General features: G+C 40.8%; 1 protein-coding gene across 6 annotated transcripts in view; it reads right to left on the bottom strand.

Annotated features, from left to right (window-relative positions):
• The window catches only part of dennd2b (DENN domain containing 2B), a 521,803-nt gene that overhangs the window by 67,232 nt on the left and 432,383 nt on the right, over positions 1-22,188 (bottom strand). For all 6 annotated transcript variants that reach the window (XM_063061873.1, XM_063061872.1, XM_063061875.1 and 3 more), the window contains 2 exons: positions 9,614-9,754; positions 7,882-8,030 (listed from right to left, as the gene is read on the bottom strand). In XM_063061873.1, the coding sequence (XP_062917943.1) occupies positions 7,882-8,030; positions 9,614-9,754 (290 nt within the window). The remainder of the gene's footprint in view (positions 1-7,881; positions 8,031-9,613; positions 9,755-22,188) is intronic.

Genomic DNA, 22,188 nt, shown 5'->3' with positions numbered 1-22,188 from the left:
AGATAGAGTGGATAGCCAGTACCTCTTCCCCAGGGCACCACTGCTCAATACAAGAGGATACGGCTTTAAGGTAAGGGGTGGGAAGTTCAAGGGGGATATTAGAGGAAGGTTTTTTACTCAGTGAGTGGTTGGTGCGTGGAATGCACTGCCTGAGTCAGTGGTGGAAGCAGATACACTAGTGAAGTTTGAGAGACTACTAGACAGGTATATGGAGGAATTTAGTGTGGGGGTTATATGGGAGGCAGGGTTTAAGGGTTGGCACAACATTGTGGGCTGAATGGCCTGTACTGTGCTGTACTATTCCATGTTCTATGTTCTATAATCAGAAAAGATTTCCTTGATACTGGAGGACAATTGGTGGATAGGTGGGCCACCAGGACTTGTTCCTCTATTATCCCTAAGTTGAGTTCACCACCGTTCTAGGGAAATGGTGATGGTACAAGTCATCAAGAGAAAAAAGGCATACAATGTGGGAAATGATCCCAATGGGAATGGGGAGGGTAGTGCAATTGGGTTGTGTGGTATTAGTACATCTCAAAATCTCAATTTTACCTAATTGTTTTTCCTAACATATGTTTGTGACTAAGAACTCTGCTTCACAAACAATGGGGGTTAAAATTAGAAGCCCCTGAACCCAGACTTCTGAAAAACCACTGATAATGGGTACCTTCTAACTGCAAAGCAGGAAGCTGGTCAGCTGAAGTTCTCTGACCATTTGAATGATTCAGCATCCAGTCCAAAATATGCGTGTCATTCAATGAAATAGAAGTTAAAATTGCTGGAAATATTCATCCGGTCAGGCAGCATCCGTGGAATGATCCTTTGTCAGAACTACTCAGGGTATTCAAACCCATTCCTCTCCTCTCACGATGATGTGTCCAATCAGAGAACACTTCCGGCTGGGCAAAGAGCTGTAGCCAGCAATAGTTCAAACTAGCCTGCACACTTATTATAGAGCAGATGCCTTGAAAATTATTTCTTGCTCAGTACTGTTTCCTGATCAACCTGAGCTGGTACAGTCTTCTTTTCAATCTTACTCTTCACCTGTGTCTTCACTCCTGCGATAAACTTCAATAGACGTGTAGCGGAGAGTATATTGACTGGCTGCATCACAGCCTGGAATGGAAAAACCTTGAATGGAAAGCCCAACAAAAAGAGGTGGATACGGCCCAGTCCATCATGGGTAAAGCCCTTCCCACCACTGGGCACATCTATACGAAATGTTGTTACAGGAAAACAGCTTCCATCATCAAGGACCGCCACCACCTAGGACATGCTGTCTTCTCACTGCTGCCATCAGGAAGAAGGTACCAGGGCCTCAGAGCTCACACCATCAGGTTCAGGAACAGTTATTACCCCTCAACCATCAGGCTCCTGAACCAAAGGGGATAACTTCACTCAACTTCACGTGCCCATCATTGAAATGTTCCCACAACCCATGGACTCACTTTCTCCATACATATTGCTCGTTTATTTATTATTTTTTTAAAATTTCTTTTTGCATTTGAACCAGTTTGTTGTGTTTTACACACTGTGAATGCCCAAGCTGGTGTGATCGTTCATTGATTATATTATGGTTATTTATTCAGCATGCCCATAAGAAAATGAATCTCAGGGTTGTATACGGTGAAGTATATGTACTTTGATAATAAAGTTACTTTGAACATTGTTTCCATTGTTCATTCTCTGCATTACATTATTTCTAAGGGAATTAGCTACCATTTCCTTGCAGTGTGGAAGCAATGAGTGGCTGGTGAGGAAGGCAAATATGATATTAGCATTAATTTCAAGAGGACTCAAATATAAAAGCAAGGATTAAGGCCATATGAAGTATTGGTGAGGCCTCACTTGGAGTACTGTGAGCAATTTTGGGCCCCTTATCTAAGAAAGGATGTGCTGATATTGGCAAAGGTTCAAAGGAGGCTTACAAAGATGATTCTGATTTTGAAGGGTTTGTCATATGAAGACCATTTGATGACTCTGGGCCTTGACTCACCAGAATTCAGAAGAATGAGGGGTGACCTCATTGAAACCTATAGAACGTTGAAAGGCCTCAACAGAGTGGATGTGGAGAGGATGTTTCCAATGGTGCCGGAGTCCAAGACCAAAGGACACATCCTCAGAATAAAGGGACATCCTTTAAGAATGGAGATGAGGAGGAATTTCTTTAACCAGAGAGTGGTGAATCTGTAGAATGCATTGCCACAGGCGGTTGTGTATATTTAAGGAAGAGGTTGATAGATTCTTCATTAATCAGGGTGTGAAGGGATATGGGGAGAAGGCGGGAGATTGGGGTTGAGAGGGAAAATGAATCAGCCATGATGAAATTGCGGAGCAGACTCAATGGGCCAAATGGCCTAATTCTTCTCCTAAATCTTATGGTCTTATGGAGTAAGAATTTCTTTAGCCAGAGGATGGTGAATCTTGGAATTCATTGTCACAGACGATTGTAGAGGCCAAGTCACTGAGTAAAAGTTCTTGATTAGTCAGTATTCAAAGGTTACAGGAAGAAGGCAGGAAAATGGTGTTGAGAAGGATAATAAATCAGCCATAATGGAACACTGAAGCATGTTCAATGAGCTGACTGAAAACACCTATTGTTTAATGGTCATATAAATATCGTATACACTGTTGGTTTGTATATACAGTATTTGTGTACCAAAGAATACAGAAAATATTTGAGTTATTGTCACTATTCTCTATACAAGAATATAGAAGTCACTTTCTGCAGAAAGAATGATTACACTTCTGGACATTCTGAGACTGGAGATGCTTAGCCATTGACAGCAAATGACATCTTAACAAGCCATGCAAAAATATCACAAATGAATGGCAGTGTAAAATTGTACATGCATCAAGGATCAGGTGTATCAAATGTTGCTCATCAGAATGAGAGACATTGGTACTGGTGAGTGGAATTGATTTCCACTCTGCTAGTATTAACTTCCTTCATTCCAGACCAGGTAACACCAGGAGAATACAGAGATAAATCATTGAAATAGGATTATACCCACTTTTGGTGTGTGAAATGAATACTAAGTTTTATCCAAGCACCATGTCAGATAAATCCAAAATAGATGCTAAGTTCTTGCTTGAAAGAGTCCTCATGGTATTTTTCTCCTGTTAAGAACTATTAAAACCTGACCCACAAAATTAAAAGCAGACAGTTGGTGTGTCATTCACGTGCTGGTTCATGGAATTAAAAAACTCTCTCCATGGTAAACTCAGGCCAGCATGGGAGGAGGGGGGAAATTGTACAAGTAATGGGAAGAGGGTGGATCATGGAAAACAGAGGGAAGGGATAGGGGGCATACCAAGGAGGGAATGGACTGATCACATCCTGTGCTACAGATAGCATTGGGGGCAAGTCTCGATGAATCAGCGTCAGTGCTCACAATGTGCACAACTACATTGTTAATACTCCATTAAAATGGATGGATGGAGAGAGTTGAGGTACAAAATTATGGCCAGACAGTTCACTCACATTTCCATAAATCATTAGTTTGAGTGTGGTATTTTTCTTGATTGACTGAGTACTAATAATGACGGCTGTAGGTGGGGCCTTTTCGACCCATTTTCCATTGTGAAGTGTTTAATGGAGACTAGGCACACTTGGACAATATTTACATACGACAGTGCAAAACGACTTTGTGAAGGTGAAACACAACAAGAAATGCCCAGTCCAATTTTTCAATAGGCAGAACTTAAACAGAAATCAATACAAACACATCAGAACATGGGAAAAGTTTTTTTTTGCCTGAATGACAGTAGAGTTACTAGGACTTGATGTTTCAATCCCTGTGGTAAGTCCGAACTCTTGATGTTGGCAGTGGGTTTGGAGTGGTGACAAGGAGGGAGGGTAGGTACATCATCGGGGTCATCAAGTGGGCACCCTCCTTCTTTGACGTTTCGTTGATAAGCCCACGACATCTCCAGAGGGCTCAGCGGTGCTACCTGGCATCCCAGATACACCCCCTCAGTTCCATACCCTTCTGTCTTCATCTTGCAGCCCAGTTGTTGTCTTTCCTTTTAATCCAAATCCAGTTGCTGCTTTCTTCTGCTGCATTTGACAAGGACTTGATTGCTTGTTGGAGGGAGTGACCCTTCACCCCCATCTTCTTCAATAGACTGGTCGTAGATGTAGCAACGAATCCCCTGCATCCCACTTCTACAGGGAAAATCTTGGTCTTCCAGCCATTCTGGGCAGCTTCAGTTGCCAGTTTAGAGTACTTGGTCTTTTTCCTCTCATAAGCTTCTTCGACACCATCTTCCCATGGTACTGTCAGTTCAACAACATATGCCAGCTTAAGGTGCACATTCAATTGCTTGGCCGAAATCCCTATTCCACTTCAAGGTTCACTGCAACAATCTCAGAATGTCACCTTCTATTGATGTTTCAAGTGTCACTCAGACCATTGCCCATTTTGTTTTGACTTGCGCTTTGTTGTTTACTTTTCATTCTCTTCTCAGAAGGCCAGGGTTTATTTTAGTCTTGGTCTGCTTACGTAATACGGCCAGTGTAACATGCGGTGCAGGAAGACTGTGAGTGGGCAGCCACAGTCTTCCTGTCTCCAGTTGCAGATGTTGGATATTAGAAGCAGCTATCCACACGTGTGCACTTCTGCACATAAATACTCATGTGCATGTGTTCACGTAATCAGCTCCTTGTGATGCTGTCTAATTTCCATCAACCTATAAAATTTCTGACATTGGAAAAGAGGAGGAAGTTCTACCCACCTTTCTAAATTAGAATTGGGAAAGTGAACTCTATTCTACTTAATCAGACTGACAATTGTGCTAAAATTATAAAATCTTAACGCATAAACCAGTGACTTAAAATATTATAAAGGAAATTAAATCATCAACTGTAATATACAGTGCCCTCCTGTGAAACTCTACAGGTAGGGAGTGGGAGGTGAGGTGGGGGATGAAAGAAAGAAAACTTCTTTCAGGTCTGTAGGTAATCATTGGCTTGGGTGGTGCTAGTAAACCATAGCAGTTCTGGATAGTGGTTTTGCATGTGCATGTAAATGCCAGGCTTGCTGAACAGATGTATCAGATTATACCCAGCAGTGGATCAGAGGCCACGTCAATTTTAATGAGGATTGTGGCGTTGAGAGTAAAACAACAAAGGACAAAGTAGGATTTGTTGTGGTTTTAAAATCACGTTTCAAGTGGGTTAGTAAGGTTGCCAATGACAGGGAGGTTGGTGATATTGTGGATAGCGCAGACATTTGCCCTAGTTTACAACAGTACATTGAAAGGACCCAGAGCGGGGCTGAGAATGGCAGATAGTGTTCAATTCAAAGAAGTGTGAAGAGAAGGAACAGAGGATTCCTGGAGTCCACGTCCATCAATTCCTCAAAGTTGCCGTGCAAACCGATAGGGTGGTTAAGAAGGTGTGTAATGTGTTGGCCTTCATTAGTCAGGGGATTGAGTCAAGAGCTGTGAGATTATGCTGCAGCTCTATAAAACTCTGGTTGGACCACACTCGGAGTATCGTGTTCAGTTCCAGTCACGTCATTATACGAAGGATGTGGAGGCTTCATAGAGGATGCAGAGGAAATTTACCAGGCTGCTGCTGGATACGAGAGCATGTCGTATGAGGAAAGGTCAGGCGAGCTAGGGCTTTTGTCTTTGGAGCAAAGGAAGATGAGAGGTAACTTGATAGAGGTGTACAAGATGATAAGAGACATACAGAGAGTGGTCAGCCAGCACCTTTTTCCCAAGGGAGCAATGGCTAGTAGGAAGAACAGAATTTTAAGGTGATTGGAGGGAAGTGTACGGGAGATGTCAGGGGTAATTTTTCTAAAAACAGAGTGGTAACTGTGCAACACAGTGCCAGGGGTGGTGGTAGAGGCAGATACATTAGGGGCATTTAAGAGACTCTAGACAGGCACATGTATGAAAGAAAAATGGAGGGTTCACTGGGAAGGGAATGATTAGATTGATCTTGGAGCAGGTCAAAAGGTTACTAAAACACTGTGGGCCAAAGGGCCTGTACTGCGCTGTACTCTTCTGTATTCAATGTTTAAGCGATCATTCCTATTAACTTCAACTTTCAAGAATGATTTACTTTAAGGATTATTACATGAGGGAAATTAGACACACCCAGAGCTTTGACAGCTAGTAAATCAGGGTCAGGCTTTTGCCAGCTGTTGAAGATTTCACAGATACCCCAGGATGTATAACTACCTCAGGGCACCGCTGGAAGCTCTGCTGACCAGGCACTACGGGCCATATGGACCAGACAATCAGGCAATAACTAAAGACAGTGAGATCTAATCCGGAGATCAACGTGCTACGTTTAGAACTGACACTTGGCATGCTGTACAATAATTCATCTTTCAGTAGTTGTTCTCTTTGATCAAAAAATTGAATATCAGAAGAGGAAACAAAATAAAAGTTTGTCTATGCCCCCTTTGTGCTGGAAGGTATCAAGAGATAGGATGTAACAGGCAGAATTTATGAAGTACAACAACCCAATAATGCTATTGAAATTCAATAGGAACAGTAACACACATACTAAAAACCTCTCATTATCTCTGTGCAATTCTAATCAACTCTGATAAACAATTCCAATTTCCTGTTTGGAGTGACTGTATTTGTGAAATGCCTTGCATTCCCTTCCATCACTTCTAAACAACTTCTCCTCCTGTTGATTTGGACAGTAAACAAAAACGCGGTACATGCTGTTTATTTTTCCAATTTTCTTCATTCATTCAGATCAAGAGAATTGTACCAAACAACACAAACGCCCAAAGCAGAGAAAGCACCAAACTTACAACGACACCATAGACTTTTAGGCAGACTTCTCTGGGGATACCCTGAGCAGTTTATAATAGCCTCTCGTACAAGGGGAGATGGGAAATTGAAAAGTTGGTCAGCAGTGCTCCTGGTACATTGTCCAAAAACAGACCACTAGCTAATTTTGATGTAGTTGTCAGGGCAGATTACCTGACAACTCTCTCAATGAATTGTGTGTCAGCAAAGAGACAATAAAAGCTCTTAGCTTCTGAAACATTTTCCCTTCTTACAGATTTTTTAAATGTTTAGGTGAAACTATAATTAATAATTTTAATATACATTTGTAATTTATCTGCCTTTAATTTTAATAGATGCATTTACCATGCACAGATAATGACTCTACTAAGGTGCAAACCATCACTGCTGCTCCACAACTCCAGTGGCCTGGGTTCAGTCCTTGCCCTGGGCACTGCCAATGAGAAGTTATCACCTCCTCCCCATGACTGTGTGCCCCTCATATCCCAAAGAGGACTGTGAGAGTGTGGAATGAGCTGCCAGCACGAGTGGTGCGTGCAAGCTTGATTTCAACGTTTAAGAGGGGTTTGGATAGGTACGTGAATGGTCGGGGTATGGAGGGCTCTGGTTCAAGTGCAGGTCAATAGGAGGAGGCAGTTTAAATGTTTCAGCACAATCTGGATGGGCCAAAGGGCCTCTTTCTGTGCTGTACTTTTCTGTGACCCAATCAGCCATCCCAAAGATTACTTGGCTGCTGAAAATTGGCCCTAAAGTAGGTGAGTGGCAGGAAAATAGGGGAGGAGGGGAGTTAATGGAAAAGACAAAGGAAAAATGGGGAAGTCAGAAGAAAAAGAGGATGAGTGGAGTTGCGGGTTTGATTGTTAGGACAGACACAGCGGGATGAAGGGTCGTATGACTCTAAGATTTTCTATGACACCTTAACACTCAAATGACCTTTGTCTAGTTAATTCCACAAAATAATTTCAAGATTCCTTTTATGGGATAAAACATTATCGGTCAGGGTCACGACCATGATACATTTCCCTGATTTCTTGTGACCCACAGTATTCAAAGAAACATTGAAGGAAACAAAACATAATTCTACTTTTTTTTTTTTACCTTAGTTTATCTGCGATGAAGATAACCCGCCGTTCAAGCAGCAAAGAGGCAAACACCCTGATAACTTGACGTATGCTGAGGCAATGGAAAAGACAGTCAAAATCCACGTGCTCCAACCGGGAGTCCATGGGACGACGAAGTTCAATCACCTGAAACAGTAAAGTCAGAGGTCAGACTGCAGAGGTGAAGCATCCCACAGTGAAAGGTCCAGCAATCGGTCAGCACAGAAACAAGCCTTTGGTCTGTGCTGGCCATCAAAAGCCCATTCACCCAATTCCCATTTTATCCTCCCTTCATTCCCATCAGCACCATCACCCTACTCGCCTACAGATTGGGGGAAATTTGGTGTGGCTATGTCTCTAGGCTGTGGGAGGTTACCTGAGCCCCAGAGGAAACGCACAGAGAACATGCAAACTCCACACAGATATCACGATTGAACCTGGGTCACTGAAACTAGTGAGGGAAGACACAGTGGCATAGCTAGTGAAGGCAAAAAAATACAAAATTAAGGAATATGAAATAGAAGAGACACTGGAATTAGATTCCCTGTGATGCTTTTGTGGAAACAAATTGTTAATATCACAAATAAGTGCAATAAAAGAGTTGCTGGGATTGTGGTGGAAAGAGATACAACAATGGTGTTTAAGAAGTCTTTAAGTAGACATATGAATATGTATGGATACAGAAATAAGGATCAAGTGCAGGTAAAAGAGAGTTAGTTTAATCTGGTATAGTAGAGTGTTCAGCAGTTATGGGCTGCAGAGACAGTTCCTGTTTTGTAATTTACTACGCTCTGTTTAAGATTTAACTGAAATATTCTTCAAACCACTAAGACAGGATAAAGTTCAGAAATGCATGTATGGCATTCCTTTCTTCACCATTTTAAGACAAGGACTGAAACAGGGAATATCCATTTGTTAACTCATATTCCAATTTTGGCTACATGTATTGCCTACGGAAACTGAAATACAACATTCAAGAATCCCGCACCGAGTTCAAAGGGAACCAGATGGAATCACAATATTCATAATCTTTCTAACTTTACTATGCTTTAAAAACCATTGTTATCCTGTCATAGTGGCAAATATACCATGAAAAGCAACAGCCGAAGATCAGTCCTGCACAATATTAAAAAAAAATCACTCCAATTCGATAATTTCTTTCCCTTGTTTTCATTGACATCTTACAATGACTCAAATAATTATTTACACTTGGTCCATGATATTTAGATTTAAGCAGTATTCTTGCTCTCTGTGCAGAGATGAATGCACATGATGTAATTCTATATGCTTCCAGAACCAATGAAATGTAGAAAATAAATTTTAAATATAGTTACATAAAGAAAAGCACTTTACTGGCAAAGTGTTTAAGGAAGATTTTTAGACTGTTAGTTTTACTGCTATTAAAATATTTCAGCTTTCTTTTCAAGATCTGTGATTAATAGACATCTTGTTTGAATTATTGGCTTATGATCTACAGCCAGGCCTCTGTTTTGCCACAAACCTTTGATATAAAATGCACTATTTGTAGATGTTTTAGGCAATAATGAGTACTTTTTATGTCTCACAAAGATTAAAGATTCAACTCAGCCGAGAATATTAAATAAATTAGCTGGAATGCAAAGATATGTTTAGCCTTGGTAGCCCACTGCTGGCTTCTCATAAACCTTTGCCCTAGTTCCTATTCTCCATTGGACTACAGGTAATTAGGCCAATAACAGAGAATCACACACCTCATTTCCAGCTCCTGGTAGAAATGTCTTGACTTTTATGGTCCTTCCAGGTGCAGGAAAAGGAGACTCCATCAGACTTCTCATGAACGGATAGACCAGAGCAGCAGAAATTCCACGCCTCCTCTCCACTTCATCCAGGATCTGCTCAAAAAAAACCACAAATTTCTTGAGAAACTACTTTCTCAGTGCAAAAAAAACTTTAATAATCTTTCAATTGCCAAGCACACCGAAATGAATTAGTGACCTCTCAGAATATTTTAAATAAATGAACTGTGATGACTGTTGACACCACTGTCACATTTAGGTTACAGATGATGAGAAAGAATTTGATGTCATTGGAACAAAGTTCTACTATCCACACAAGGCTCACAGGCAACATGGACCTCAAGCACTGATGCTGGTCCTAACTTATAGATTGAGAGCTTCATCTGACTTAAAAGGTCTGACCAAGCTTGGCCCATGGTCATGGAGTCTAAGGCTTATCAACATCTGCAGAATCTCTTGTGATTACACTTAGTCTGTTCCTTTCTTTCCTGCCATCCATTCCTGCTGATCCTCTCCTGTTACTAACCTCCCCTCCCACCTGATCACCTCGCCGATACCCTCACCAATTAGCTCTCGTATCCAATCATTTCCTCAAACGGTTTCCAAATCTGCTCCACCATATAAACTCTACTTCCATTCAACACATCAGCCTCCAGATGCCCACCACACACATTCCTTCCCCAGACTATCCCTGCTAATCAAGCCCCCCCAAATGCTACTCAATACACTTCCAGTGTGATCCTTCAAACTGACCCTCCAGCTTGCAATGAATTGAATTGAATTGACTTTATTACTTACATCTTTCATATACACGAGTAAAAATCTTTCCGTTACGTCTCCGTCTAAATGTGCAATACGCAATTTATAGTAATTTACACCAATTAGTATAGACAGCAGGATAGTCAATATAACAAAGAAATACAGTTGTATCAGCATGAATTAAGCAGTCTGATGGCCTGGTGGAAGAAGCTGTCCCGGAGCTTGTTGGTCCTGGCTTTTATGCTGCAGTACCGTTTCCCAGATGGCAGCAGCTGGAACAGTTTGTGGTTGGGGTGACTCGAGTTGTCAATGATCCTTCAGGCCCTTTTTACACACCTGTCTTTGTAAATGTCCTGAATCATGGGAAGTTCAGAACTACAGATGCGCTGGGCTGTCCGCACCACTCTCTGCAGAGTCCTGCGATTGAGGGAAGTACAGTTCCCATACCAGGCAGTGATGCTCCCAGTCAGGAAGCTCTCAAATCTGCCCCTGTAGAAATTTATTAGGAGCCCACACCAAACTTCTTCAACCATCTGAGGTGGAAGAGGCACTGTTATGCCTTGTTCATGACACAGCCGGTATGTACAGACCATGTGAGATCCTCGGTGATGCTTATGCCAAGGAATTTAAAGCTGTTCACCCTCTCAACTCCAAATCCATTGATGTCAAATAGGGGCTAGCCTGTCTCCGTTCCTCCTGTAGTCCACAACCAGCTCCTTTGTTTTTGCAACACTGAGGGAGAGGTTGTTTTCTTGACATCACTGTATCAGGGTAATGACTTCTTCTCTGCAGGCTGCCTCATTATTATTTGAGATTAGGCCAATCAGTGTGGTGTCGTCAGCAAAATTAATTAGCAGATTGGAGCTGCGGGTGGCGACACAGTCAAGAGTATACAAAGAGTAAAGCAGGGGGCTTAGTACACAGCCCTGAGGGGCACCTGTGTTGAGGGTCAGAGGGGCAGAGGTGAGGGAGCCCACTCTTATCACCTGCCGGCGATCTGACAGGAAATCAAGGATCCAGCTGCACAAGGCATGATGGGAGATGGTGCAAAGAAATTCTTGCACAACTGCTTATGTAAGGAATCTCTTGTATGCATGACACTTGAATCTCAAACACTATAGAAATTTACTTTATGCCCTACGTTCCACTAAAGACTATATTTTTAGCCTGTATTCTACTACACATTCCAGTTCCTAGAGCTCAAAATGAATCAAAAAAGGGGTCAATGATAACTGTAACCACAAGAGATTCTGCAGATGCTGGAAATCATGAGTAACACACGTAAAATGCTGGAGGAACTCAGCAATTAGGCGGCATCTATTGAAGGGAATAAACAGGCGACATTTCAGGCTGAGACGTTTTATCAGGACTGGAAAGAAAAGGGGGCAGAATTCAGAATAAGAAGGTAGGAAGGAGGGGAAGGAGTATAAGCTGGCAATTGATGCTTGAGAGGCAAGGTGGATCACTGGAGAGAGGGGGAAATAAAGTGCAAAGTTGAGAAGGGATAAGTAGAAAATGCAAGGGGTGAAGAAAAAGAAATTTAATAGGAGAGAACAGTGGACCATGGGAGAAAGGGAAGGAGGAAGAGCACCAGAGCGAGGAACTGAGCAGGTGAGGAGGTGTGAGAGGGGGAATCAGAATGAGAATGTAAAAAGGGAGAAGGGGTACGAGGGAGGATTTACCAGGTTAGAAAAATCGACGTTCATGGCATCAGGATGGAGGCTATCCAGATGGTATCATGCTTACTTCTTGTCTCAGTAAAGAAGATCGTGTGTAAGGCATTTATATAAAGTTACTCTATTTGATTCATCTGCAGAGTGGACATGTGGTTTTTCATTTACTCCAAAGCGTTGCTTAAAAGACCTTGTGATGTTGGAGTAACATTGAAATTATATGGATCATTAGTTGCTGTTTGACTGTGGGTATCCATTTGGCTTTTAAAGAAAATTATCCAAATTTTAGAAATCCACATTATCCAATAAGTGGTTTATGTGGCATAGTGCATGAAGATACAATACTGTGGGAAAAGTCTTAGGCACATGTAAACAAATTCTGTAAAGTGAAGATGCTTCCAAAAATAATGAAATGAAAAGCTTCTAAATATCAAAAAAAAACTACGAAGAGCAGTAAACAGTAAAAAACTAAATCAAAACAATATTTGGTGTGCCCACCTTTAAAACTGCATCAGTTTCTTCAGTATACTGTCATGCAGTTTTATAAGAAAATCAGCTGGTAGGTTGGTTCAAGTATTTTGGAGAACTTGCCACAGTTCTGTAGACTTTGGCTGTCTTGCTTGCTTCTGTCTCTCCAGGTAATGTAAATGAAGTTGGGACCGATCTAATGCCTCCATGATGGTACTGTATAATGGATAAGAATCGGCTTGTACTCCTCATCAATTAACTTATTCTGACCAGATCACTTAACTCCATTTGCAGAAATGCGTCTCCAAACCTGCAGGGAACCTTCGACTTGCTTCAATGTTGGCTGCTGACGCTCATCCATGTAGCACTCTCCAGCTCTTCTACAAACTGCCTCCTATTTCAATCAAGAATTTCAAATTTTGACTCGTCAGTCCAGAGCATTTGATGCCATTGTACAGCAACCCAGTGCTCGTGTTTTTGAGCACAGGTGAATCTCTTGGCTTTGTTTCCATTTGGAGGAATGGCAAAAATTCTTCCATGAAGACAACTTCTGACAAGACTTCTCTGGACTGTAGAAGGGTGTACTTGGGTTCCAATGGTTTCTGTGAGTTCAGGGCTGATAGCAGAACTGGACTTTTTCCGATTTCGAAGGGACGCCAGTTTGATGCAGTCAGTTTCCATGGCCGACCACTGTGTTTCTGGTCCTCAACCTTGCATGTTTCTTTGTGCTTCTTCTGAAGGGCTTGGACAGCACATGTTGAAACTCCTGTCTGCCATGAAATTTCTGCTGATGTAGGATGACCACCTTGTGTCTTGATGCTATGCTCACTCTTGTCAGGATGTAAGAATTGGTGATTTGAATCTGTTACACCCCCGCCTTTTAGTTTGGTTGTCCTTCACCCAGTTTGATTCCTTCTACATCCGTTTCTGTTTCAGTTAATCAAGTTAGTTCATTCAACTCTTATGTCATTGATCATTAACACCTGCTTGTCATCTTTGTTTAATCATGCACTGGGCTACGTACCTACTAGTGATCAGGTTTGTATTTGAAAAGCGGTCTATTACTTAGTATGTTACTTTATTTAACAAAAAAAAACATTTCTCTGTAACATTAATTTTTTTTGAAAATGAATGTCGGAAACCTAAAATTTGCTCTTTTCTACTGACACATTAATGCAGATGACAAAAAATAAACATCTAAAACAAAATTTACATAAAAAATCTAGGGTGCCTAAGACTTTTGCACAGTACTGTAGGAGGATGTTACAGGTACAATCTTTCACCTTGTTCTATTTTATCAAGTCTATTTGGAATGCCCTCTGCTTGTTATTGTACATAATTCACCTGCTTTTTCAGATGGCTAACTCTGGACTTCAGTTGCCAACCTGCTCTTTAATCAGACTATCATTCACTCTTTCTCTTGTGCATATTATCATGTAATCAACTAAAATATAAAGAAAAGTGTCTTCAAATTATTCAATGTACAAAGGGCAACTCCTCCTAAATATGAAGACTTAAGAGTCAGTCCCATCCTGTTGAAATAAATTCATTTTGCAAATCTCTTTCCTTCCCCCATTTCTTTTACCATCTTTCTTCTCTAACTATTTCTTTCTCTTTTAGACTCAGCATTGAAACACAACCTTCGGCCCATTGTGCCCAAGCTCATGCACTACCCATTTACATCCGTCTGTATATTTAAATTCTCCCCATTCTTATCAATACCCTCCCTCCATTCCCACCCCCAAACACAGCCACACACCTGATCACATGCAGTGACCAATCCACAGGCCCTTGGCTTGTGGGCGGAAACCGGCACACCAGGAGGCAGCACCCGTGGTCGGGATTGAATCGGGATCTCTGGCACTTTTCCTTATCCTCTGGTATTTTACATTCACTCTTTTCACTTCCCTGCACGAGTCCAATTGCCAAAGTGATACCATGTCCTGATTAAAGCATACAATGTTGTCTAACATTCATCCAATCCTAGCAGGAACTATATTGTCACTGCACATGCAATGGAAGCTGCAGGCAGTAGTGGTGGAACTGAACTTATTGTTAAAATAAGCAGGCATATTAATTCTCTTATCAGTTCTACTACTGATTTTTCACAGAATCATGAACTATCATCCGCAAGCTCTGTTTAAAAAACAAATCTTGGAATCCTGTAATAAAAATGGAATTTTACTTATTTAGTCACCATCTACAAGAGACGTGATTAAAAACAGATGGAACTGTGGAATTTGATTTGCTAAATACTGGTTTAACAAACTCAGAACCTAAGGTAACGAAAATAAACTTTACTTGTTCAATTACCGTTAACCGGTGGCTCTGCTTATAAATGAGGTGAAAGGAATGACAGTCCAGTTAATGGTTAGTTAGTCTAAGGAGTTCTGACCAGCTGATTACCTTTTAAATGAAGGAGAATGCTGTACGTGAAGATTCATGTTAATCTGCAAAGCCTGAAGCATCTCTCACTTCATGCTCAATAGCACAAGGTAGACATCATGAAGTGAGAGATGCTTCAGGCTTTGCAGATTAACATTGCCTATGTGTAATTTTAGAATGATATAGCAGAGAAACAAGCCATTTGGCCCATCATGTCCATGCCAATCATCAATTACCCATCCTTGACATCCCAGTATGTAGTAGAATCTTAAGCTTATGTTGCGTGAGGCTTTGTGTTGGCTATGGTGTCTGGCATCTTCTGCCGTGATCGGTTTACAGCAAATTAATAATTCACATCAACTATTTCATGTGGTTGAACATAAATCTCTTTAGATAATGGACTGAATCATACTGGATTCACCTCATCACCTTCAACTCCCAACCCTCCCATGGACCTAGGCTGGATGCAGATCACTAAATCAGGTGTAAGTTAACCCAAACCTCAGAGTCAGATAGTGGAAAATAGGCACTGAATGACTTTCTGCTGAGAACTTGATCCAGTTCATCCTGAAACCAGAGAAAATAGGGAATGCTGCAGAAGAAAGGATTAGATGAAGTGGATGTGGAGAGGATGATTCCTCTGGTGGGGGGTATCCAGAACTAGAGGGCATAGCCTCAAAATTGAGGGGCCAACCTTTTAGAACAGAGATAAGAAGGATTTTTTTTAGCCAGAGAGTAGTGAATCAGTGGAAAGCTTTACCACAGACTGCGGTGGAGGCCAAGTCTGTGGGTATATTTAAGGTGGAAGTTGATAAGTTTCTTGATCAGTCAGGGCATCAAATGACTTGGCAAGAAGGCAGGTGTCTGGGGTTGAGTGGGATCAGGGATCAACCATGATGGAATGGCGCAGCAGACTCGACGGGCTGAATGGCCTAATTCTGCTCATGTGTTTTATGGTCTAATGTCCTTCAACCTTTTGGAGTTTCTGGTACATGGCTTCAATTATTTCTAAATTATATTTCATTTCTGTTAGTTACTGAGTAATTCATAGAGTCATAGCACCCTCTACAGCACAGAACCAGGCCCTTCAGCCCATTTAGTCCAAACTATTAACCTGCCAACCTGCAACCAGACTATAGCTTTCCTCACCCCTCCCATCCAAACTTCTCTTAAATGTTGAAATTGAATCTGCATTCACCACTTCTGCAGGCAGCTCGTTTCACACTCTCATCACCTTCTGAGTGAAGATGTTCTCCCACATATCTTCCCTTAAGCATTTCACCTTTCACCCTTAACCCACAACCCAGTTTCACCCAACCTCAGTGAAAAAAGTCTGCTTGTATTTGTCCTATCTGTACCCCTTATTCAATCAGTAACTTCTAAATTGTATGCCAAACAATGAAATAAATTGAAAAGACATAAAAATTAATGTAAATAAATTGTTGAAAATAAGTAACACCCTATCTTCATACTCTCAACTCACAGGTGAGGAATGAACTAGCTCCCCCAGTTGGTGCCAGGTCTGGCTGGTATGGGATTACAGAGGCAGAATTGAAGTTGTATAGACTCTGTCTGCCATTGAAGTAATGGAGTAGGGTGACCAATGCACTGGGTTCTTGTCCCCATGGCTTACAGCAATGCAAAATGTACTCACTTCAGAGTAATTCTCTTCATAACTACTTTAAAAATTACCCCACATGACTTAATAAAATTCAAATTTGAGCTATGAGAGTATGCCTCATTGGCACAACTTCTTAAACATTTTAAAGCCACTGATTTGAGTTCAAATGCTGGCACTCATTCATCCGGGAGACAGAAAGTCTCAGATTTTCCTAGCAACAACAGTCAATGTCCTCAATTAAGCTACTGTCAGCTGCCTTCATTTAGGATTTTCAGCAATGACTATAATCTTCATTTCATAGTTCCAGCACTATTTTTCATCTCCCTCTGCTTACACTCGTCCTGTCAAATTAGCTCTGATTCACAAGCAATCATCAATCTCTTGAAGACAACATCAATACCATTTTGTTCATCAGTCTTGGTCTCCACCTAATTTGGGGGCAGATACAATAGGGTCTTTTAAGAAACTCTTAGATAGGTACATGGAGCTTAGAAAAATAGATGGCTATGCATAGGTTAATTCTAGGAAGTTTCTAGACTAGGTTACATGGTCGGTACAACATTGTGGGCCGAAAGGCCTGTAATGTGCTGTAGATTTCTATGTTCTATTTAATCACATTCTTTTTTTTTATCTCCACCCCATCAGCAACTTAAAACATGTTGTTTTCTCACTTCATCAGTTTTAAGGTCACCAAAGGAGATGTTTCTCTCTGCACAGATGCTGCCTGACCTGCTCGGCATCTGCAGTACGTTCTTTCGGCCTTCGAGCTTCTAAGTTTTTTTTAGATTTTCAAGCGATGTGACCAAGCTGCCTCAAAGGTTGAATTACCCTGAGCAACTGTGAAGTAAGGTATTCTAATCCTTTTCAAAATGCATTAAACATTTACAGTGAGTGAGTTGAGGACTGGGACCAGGTTGGAGAAGAAGATAGAAACTAAAGCATATTTAGAATTTAATACCTATACTTTGATACATTATTGTAAATTCAGTTACACCTCATTCAGTTAGGCTTGGTATCTTTGTTAGCTTTCAAAGCAAAAATAATTTGTAAACACTTAAGATTAATACCAAATCAACAAATCTTGCTGATGATATTTCCAAAATCTCCAGTATTATACTCTGCAGATGACCAGGACATCACTGACTGCAATTTCCATTTTTCCCATGTTTAACTGCTAATACAGTAAGTTGCCATCAATTACACAGTATAATTTGAAATGGCTCATCACTGTCACATGGACTGAGACACAGTGAAAAGTCTGCCTTGCATACTGTTCATGCAGTTCAAATCATTACACAGTGCACTGAGGTAGAACAAGGTAAAACAATAACAGAATTCAGAATGAAGTGTAACAGCTACAGAGAAACTGCAGTACAGGTAAGCCATAAGGTGCAAGATCCTAACAGTGTATACTTTATTTATTTATTTTATATAATTAGTGATTCAGCACAGTAACAGGTCCTTTAGGCAGAATCAGTGAACTGTTTTGTTATGTTTCCCCACCCGCTATGAAAAGGGACAGCACTTTTCCCCCTTTATTAGGGAGAGAGAACTGTGCCATGTCGAATTGTTAGGTAAACAATTACTTCGTGTTATACTGCAGATCATGGTCTTTCTTGGGGGCCTTGCTATTGCAAGCCCGTTGAGTGGAGGGTGCTGATGCAATTTTGTGGAAGTGGGTGGGGGAGGGGGAAGGTTGTTGCTTTGCTGCAACTTGTGCGTGGCAGCAGAAGTAGAGGGACTTTGGGGTTCTAATGTTTTAACCGTCATTCATTCTTTGGGGCACTCTTCTGTTTTTGTGGATGTCTGCGAAGAAAAAGAATTTTGGGATGTATATTGCATACATTTCTCTGCTGCTAAATGGACGAATTGAACTATTGAATTAATATTAATCAACATTAACTGACTGTGAGATCAAGATCTACCACAATCACGTTTCTCAGATTCTGGGGCAATGTTCATGGGTTTCTGAAGATAGTTTCGATTTGAGTTCAAAACCTACTGACAACATGGAAATCAGGCCCTAATTAGGCAGTGGAATTTTTGAACAATGCTCTCGGGCGCCTCAGTAATTTGGATCTGTTAAATTTCCTGTACCTGAATATGAACTGTCCCATTTCCCCGCATCTTAACATTAATGGACCTCATTCTTTGTGTACTGGAACCCATGCAAATATTTGTGAAGTCCTGCTAATATTTATGTAATGTTAAATGAAACAGCAAAGATTACTTTAAACACAGCCACAATGGAAAAAATGAAGTGTTTAGAAAATATAAATAAGAAGTAGGCTTCTCTATTACTTGAGCCTACTCCTCCATTGAATCAGAATCAGAATCAGATTTAATATCACTGGCATAGATCGTGAAATTTGTTAACTTTGTGGCAGCAATACAGTGCAATACATGACAGTATAGAGAAAAAATTGAATTACATTTAATATATATATAGTTAAATTAAATAAGTAATGCAAAAATAGAAATAAAAAAGTAGTGAGGGAGTGTTCAAGGGTTCAATGTCCATTCAGAAACTGGATGGCAGAGGGGAAGAAGCTGTTCCTGAATCACTGAGTGTGTACCTTCAGGTCCCTGTACCTCCTTCCTGATGATAACAATGAGAAGCAGGCATGTCCTGAGTGGTGGGGTCCTTAATAATGTTAACATAATGTTGTTAATAATATTATTCTAACTCTACTGAATTACGTCCAGAATATTCGCCCAGAATAACGTGAAAGAGGTAGATGATGCCTTTTGCATAATTTTACAAAAAAAATTTTGGAAATAGAAGTTGTACTAAAAATCTGAGTACATGGAGCTTAGACAAATAGTGGGCTATGCAGTAGGGAAATTCTAGGCAGCTTCTAGAGTTGGTTACATGGTCGGCACAACATTGTGGGCCAAAGGGCCTGTAATGTCCTGTAGATTTCTACATTTCTAAGTGGTGAAATGTGGGAGTTGACAAATGTAGACTTATGTTGAATAAAGACAGAAAGAAGCTTCACATGGAAATCAGTCTAATTTTAGTTGCGAGAAGCTAAGAACAGGCTTTTCCTCTTCTGTATCCTCCAGCCAGCAATTTGTGTTGATTAAAGTGAATCAGTCCAAAATTGTGGGTAGGAACATACAAGTGCAACGAAGTGTGGCCTCAGGCTCTACAGCACTGGACGTATTCCTAGGTAAAAAGTACTGACTAACAGAGAATAGACAGTAGGAATTTACAACCATTAGACCATGTTAGTTAATTCTCTCAAAAAGCTGCACTGTGTAGATCAAAAAATTCAATTACTTTTGTTAATATATATTATGCAAATTTCTTGGGCACCCTAGATTTTTTATATAAATTTTGTTTTAGGTTTTTATTTTTTGTCTTCCACATTAGTGTGTCGGTAAAAAAGAGCAAATTTTAGATCTCCAAACATTCATTTTCCAGAAAATTAAATGTTAGAGATATTTTTGTATTTTGTGTAAGAAAATAACATATTAAGTAATAGACCATTTTTCAAATAAAAACTTGATTACTTTGTCAGTATCCAGCCCAGTGCAAGATTAAACAAAAATAACAAACAGGTGCTAATGATAATGATATAATGAGTTGAATGAATTAATCTGATTATCTGAAACAGAAACCGGTGCGGAAGAAATCAAACTGGGTGAAGGACAACCAAATTAAAAGGTGAGGGTGTGACAGATTAACCTTCAAATCAAATCTTACGCTGTGGCAAGAGTGAGCATAGCAACAAGACCCGAGGTGGTCATCCTGTATCAGCAAGGTGTCTCCCAAGCAGAAGTTTCATGGCAGACAGGTGTTTCAAGATGTGCTGTCCAAGCTCTTCTAAAGAAGCACAAAGAAATGGGCAATGTTGAAGATCAAAAAAGCAGGGTCGGCCATGGAAAATCACTGCAGCAGACGACAGATACATCCCTTCCAAATTGGAAGTAGTCCAGCACTGCTATCAGCTCTGAATTCACAGAAACCCCTGGAACCCGAGTACATTCCTCTACAGTCTGGAGAAGTTATGTCTGAAGTGATCTTCACGGAAGAGTTGCGGCAAAAAGCCACTCCTCTGAAGTGGAAACAAAGCCAAAAGATTCACCTACACAGAAAAGCCTAAGGACTGGGGTATTGAACAACGGCATCAAGTGCTCTGGATCAACGAGCCAAAATTAGAAATTTTTAGCTCAAAAAGGTTTGTCCTTAGAAGAGCAGGACAGCACTACATGAATGAGTGTCTGCAGCCAACAGTGAAGCACGTCAGAGGTTCCCTGCTGGGTTGGGACTGCATTTCTGCAAATTGAGTTGGAGATCTGGCTAGAATTAATGGAATCCAGAATGCCGAGAAGCACAGGCAGATTCTCATCCATCACACAATACCATCAGGGGGGTGTCTGATCGGTCCCAACTTCATCCTGCAACAGGACCATGACCCCAATCACCTGGCCAAGGTAACAAAGAACTATCTTCATCAAAAAGAAGAACAAGGAGTTCTGTAACAGAAGATATGGCCTTCGCAAAGCCCTGATCTCAACATCATTGAGGCTGTCTGGGATTACCTGAAGAGTCAGAAGCAAGCAAGACAGCCAAAGTCTGCAGAAGAACTGTAGCAAGCTCTCCAAGATGCTTAGAACAACATATCAGCCTCTCTCTGTCTATATATATATATATATAGTAACTGCACGACTGTGTACCTAAGAGAATTGAAGCAATTTTCAAGGCAAAGGGTGGTTACACCAAATATTAATTTGATTTAGATTTTACAATTTATTGCTCTTCACAGAATTGTTTTGATACTTAGATGGCATCTTCACTTCACATTTCACTTTTGCACAGTACTGTAGGTTTTTAAGTGTGCCTGAGAAAAGCCACATTAATGACTTGTTATGTAATGAACATGACCAACCTCCATTGTGGGACCTCGTCGAATGCCTCGCCTTCATCAACTTTCCTGGTAACTTCCTCAACAAACTCTGTAAGTTTGGATAGATGACATTCACACACAAAGCCATGCCAACTATCCCAACTCAGTCCCTGTCTATCCAAATACTCATATATCCAGTCCCTTAGAATACCTTCCAATAACTTTCCCATTACTTACATCAGGCTCACCAGCCTATAATTTCCTGGTTTAAGTTTAGACCCTTTTTAAACAGTGGAACAACATTAGCTATCCTCCAATCCTCCAGTACCTCACCTGTCAATAAGAATAAGTTAAACATCTCAGCTAGGGCTCCTGCAATTTCAGCACTTGCCTTCCACAGAGTCCAAGCGAAAACCTTGTCAGGCCCTGGGGATTTATCCATTCTAATTTGCCTCAAGACAGCAAACATCTCCTTCTCTGTAATCTGTATAGGGTCTATGATAGATTATATATCCTTCGCCTAAGTAAATATAGATGAAAAAAATCCAGTTAAGAACTTCCCATCAGTTTTGGCTCCAAGCACAGATGACCATTCTGATCTTCCAGGGGACCAGTTTTGTCTCTTGCAATCCTTTAGGATTCTACTTCAACTTGTCTGCTAGAGCAACCTCTTGTCTTGTTTTAGACCCCCTGATTTCTTTCTTAAGTGTTCCCTTGAATTTCATATACTCCATAAGTACCTCATTTGTTCCTACATGCCTATAGCTGCTA

Source organism: Mobula hypostoma, chromosome 11 (assembly GCF_963921235.1).
Source record: "Mobula hypostoma chromosome 11, sMobHyp1.1, whole genome shotgun sequence".
NCBI lineage: Eukaryota > Metazoa > Chordata > Chondrichthyes > Myliobatiformes > Myliobatidae > Mobula > Mobula hypostoma.
This window is presented reverse-complemented; position numbering and strand designations above follow the sequence as displayed.